At 38.8% G+C, this 4,181-nt stretch overlaps 1 protein-coding gene across 2 annotated transcripts in view; it reads right to left on the bottom strand.

Moving 5' to 3' along the window:
• Positions 1-833: 833 nt before the first annotated feature.
• LOC123520661 (cytochrome c oxidase subunit 7A1, mitochondrial-like) overlaps positions 834-4,181 on the bottom strand; it is a 7,340-nt gene continuing 3,992 nt past the window's right edge. For both annotated transcript variants that reach the window (XM_045283164.1, XM_045283165.1), the window contains one exon: positions 834-3,170. In XM_045283164.1, the coding sequence (XP_045139099.1) occupies positions 3,033-3,170 (138 nt within the window). In that variant the 3' untranslated portion in view covers positions 834-3,032. The remainder of the gene's footprint in view (positions 3,171-4,181) is intronic.

The raw sequence follows: 4,181 nt of genomic DNA, 5'->3' as shown, positions 1-4,181 counted from the left end.
CTCTCTCTCTCTCTCTCACACACACACACACACACACACACACACACACACACACACACACACACACACACACACACACACACACACACACACACACACACAAGATCAGTTACTTTTCATCTTGGTTGTGTTTGCCTAGCAGTTTCCTTAGCCAGAGGAAGAAGAAAGGAGGAGGAGGAGGAGGAGGAGAAGGAGGAGGAGGAGGCAAAGAACAAGCTGTCGCTCTGTTCAGGAAGTGCATAAGTTTGTTTCTGGCAGTTACGTCTTTTGCTTTTCCTTTGTATCTGTTTTTTGGCGGAAGAATAATAATTGTAAAGACTCTCTCTCTCTCTCTCTCTCTCTCTCTCTCTCTCTCTCTCTCTCTCTCTCTCTCTCTTCATTGTTCTGGATTTACGTAGATTTGATGTTGTTGTTGTTGCTGTTGTTGTTGCTGTTGTTGTTGTTGTTGTTGTTGTTGTTGTTGTTGTTGTTGTTGTTGTTGTTGTTGTTGTTGTTGTTGTTGTTGTTGTTGTTGTTGTTGTTGTTGTTTTTGCTATTGATGTTGTCGTCCTTATTTTTCTTACTGTTGTTGTTCTCCTCCTCCACCTCCCCTTAACCTCCTACTCCTCCTCCTCCTTTTCCTTTTCCTAATCTTTATACTTTCTGGACAAAATGAATTCAGGTATCTATCTATCTATCTATCTATCTATTTATCTATCTATCTGTCTATTTATCTATCTATCTATCTATTTATCTATCTATCTATCTATCTACCTACCTTGTTACATTTTTCTATCTGTCTGTCCGTATATCCATCTATCTTTATCAACCAGGAAGCTGAAAAAACACACACATTCACGTATTGCCATTATTTATTTTCCTCTAGTATTGCGCAGGAATGAACCCATCTCTCCTGTCATTCCATTTCACCAGCTCACTCACACTCGAGACTCATTAGTACCGCGTGAATGTGACGAGACAGGTGAGAGAGGAAGAGAGAGAGAGGGAGTCGGTAGGGATCTCAGCTGGAGCAATACATTGAAAGCACAGACAGACACCATCACAGCGCTAATGTTGGACTCTATACATCTGACTCGTATTTACAACCCACTCATCTCTGCTAGCACCGAGACACTGTTTACGTACGTACTGTAGGGTTTGACTGCGTGGAATGGTGTAAATATGTATAGATAGGTACGTACATGAAGAAATGCATAGATAAAGGGAATGGAATACAGTAGATAGGTAAGTTGAATTGAGAAAAGAGAATACCCATACGTTTTTCTTTTTCCTGTATCCTTTTTGTTGAGAGAATGGAACACTGATAGATAGATAGATAGAAATGAAGAACATACTAGTTTTGTATATACGTGTGTGTTTACAAGCAATCACCACATTTATCTATTACTATGAACACTATATACGTAGGTTATGTTATGTTATGGACGGTAAATTTGATGTTATTGTTACAGTACTTTTGTTCTGGGTGTGTAGAAGAAAACGCTAGCGTATTTATGGGTGACTACGCTTAACGGGAGGTGAATGATTCGTTGTGTCTTGTTTTTTGTTTGGTTTTGTAGTTGGTGTTGTAGTTGGTGTTGTTGTTGAAGTAATAGTAGTAGTAGTAGAAGTAGTAGTAGTAGAAGTAGTAGTAGTAGTAGTAGTTGTAGTAGTAGCAGCAGTGATGGTGGTAGTAGTAGTAGTAGTAGAAGCAGTATTAGTATTAGTAGTAGTGGTAATAATAGCAGTAGTAGTAGTAGTAGTAGTAGTAGTAGTAGTAGTAGTAGTAGTGATTGTTTGTGTGATCTAGTTATTGTTATCAAGTCTTCGTTTTGTATTTTTGTTTCTCCTCCTCTTACTCAAATCCCTCCTCCTTTGCTTTTCTCCACCTTTTCCTACTCCTTCTCCAAAGCCACTCCAACACAAAGCACTTCCATACATCACTTAAGAGCACCGTGTCCGTACATCACACCCTGATCACTTCATAACACCTCATTACAGAAAAAAAAGTAAAGAACTGAAATTCTGTATCCCTGTCTTAGCTTTTACAAGGAGGCAAGATGGATGGAAAAGAGATAAAGGAAAAAAAAGACTGAGCTGGGTACAAATATAACCAATCAAACTACCCAAATGTTCCCTTCACGTCATGCAAAAGTGCTTGAACTAAAAGACGTTTCATCTGTGTGGGAGAAAAGAATAGCTAGTGCTCACGACACGACACGACACGACGAGCACCCAATGGAAGTAAAAATTTTAAGACTGAGGGTGTTTTTTTTTGTTTTCGTTTTTCGAGGTGCTATGATGGTAATGACGATAGCTAATGTGTGTGTGTGTGTGTGTGTGTGTGTGTGTGTGTGTGTGTGTGTGATTGGTTCAGGACGTGTGATTTACTTAATGGTGCAGAAAAGTCTTGTAGAGGTGGTGTTTGTGGTTTTAGAGTGGTGTTGAGGTGCGTTTATGTGTTAGACTGTGGTTTTGTGTTGGTGTTGGTGTTTACTTAATTAGTGCATGGTGTTAAATGATTCTATTAAGGTGTTTGTTTAAGTACATGAAGGTGTTGCAATGTGGTATTGGTCCTTGGTTAAGTATAAGATGTTAAATAAGGAGTGTTTCAATAAATGGTGGTGTTATAAAAGAAAATTATGAAACACTAATCAAAACAACAACAGCGTACATGAGGATGGCTCTCTGTAAACCCACATAATGAATCAATGGACGTTTCAGTTTTCAGTAGTAAGTCAATTGATAGTATCCATTAAATATCCCTTCTTCCTTCAGTTTGCAATCACACAGTGGGAAAAGTGGTATGGAAACTAACCGAAGCAGGAGTACCAAATAAATGCATCGTCCCCTTTTAAAACTTAAGAAAATATAATAGTCCACATGCTTCACTATACATGCATGAGTTTATGACCATAGCAATACACGTCTCTGTTTCACTTTACGTTTCCTTACCACCTTTCCTAATCACGAGTCTTGATCTTGAGCAGCATCGCAGTACGCAGGCAGTGGTAGTGTTGGTGCTGCAGGCGGTGGTGGTGGTGGATGATACCTTATTTCTTGGGGTATGCCAGCTGGTAGTAGACGCGGAAGCAGTCAATCACGCCCACTGTGCAGATGAAACCCGTGATGTACAAAAGGATCATGTCCACGGGGCCGCCCTTAATGTGCACAGGCAAGTCGTTAGGTATCTGTGGGTGCGATAAAGTGTTAGTGTTGCTATTACGTATTCATCGCTGGGAGGAATATTCAAACTCAAGCTACGGTGAATTATGAAGCTCTGTCTCATTTGTTAACGTTGCGATGTCGTGATTCTCTTTTCTTCACCGTATTCGCTGCTATTTGTCACTTCCTTTCCTAATCACTCACCACTCTGAGGAATAATATTGTCCTAAATGCAATTCTAAGCTAAAAATTGCAAAATCTCTTTTTTTTTTATCCTCTTCTTTGGTAGATGCTTATAAAAAAAAACTGCTTCCATCGTTTTTTGTGCTCAGAATTGATGCAAGAAGAAGAAAAGTAAAAAAATACAAATAGAGTAGACATTTCTTTTTATGATTCCTTTCCTTCATTTTAGGACTCACCTTTAATATGCTACATCACCAAGTCATATTATAGTATAGCTTATCACAAACAGCCTCGTAAGGGTCAACACTATTGCCTATTGTGTGTCTCGCGTTCCCTCTGTTATGTCAAGTGTAGCGAGGCAGTTATCAGATTCATGTCACGAGGGAGCTTGGAGGCAACGCAAGGGAGTCGCCAACACAAAACTATAGTGCACCAAGCGAGGTCATCTGTGTTTGAGTTTCAGTGCAGTTTATTAGTCCATATTCATAACCCCTTTAGTACTATGACGTGTTTCCATATTCATTATATTTACTATTTAGTGATTTTATATAGCTTCAGAAACTCATGTGGGGGATTAAATAGTGAAGACTGTGGCCATTAATCTTCGAACCTCCATAGATCCTTCCTAGTGTAAATGAAATGGTCTTATCGTGTACAAATCTCAAGGTAAAAATGTGTCCCAATATTGGAAGGGTTAAATTGAGACTAAGAATTAAGAAAGCTCAATAAAGAAGGTGTTTATTTATTAATTTTCTATTCCGCATTCTTTGTGTACAATTTAACATTCACTTCTCGAATTTTGGACAATACTTCACTTTCTATTGTTTGGGGATTGGAACCTTAGTTTTTCTTAT

The sequence above is a fragment of the Portunus trituberculatus genome, chromosome 47 (genome assembly GCF_017591435.1).
Source record: "Portunus trituberculatus isolate SZX2019 chromosome 47, ASM1759143v1, whole genome shotgun sequence".
Classification (NCBI taxonomy): domain Eukaryota; kingdom Metazoa; phylum Arthropoda; class Malacostraca; order Decapoda; family Portunidae; genus Portunus; species Portunus trituberculatus.
This window is presented reverse-complemented; position numbering and strand designations above follow the sequence as displayed.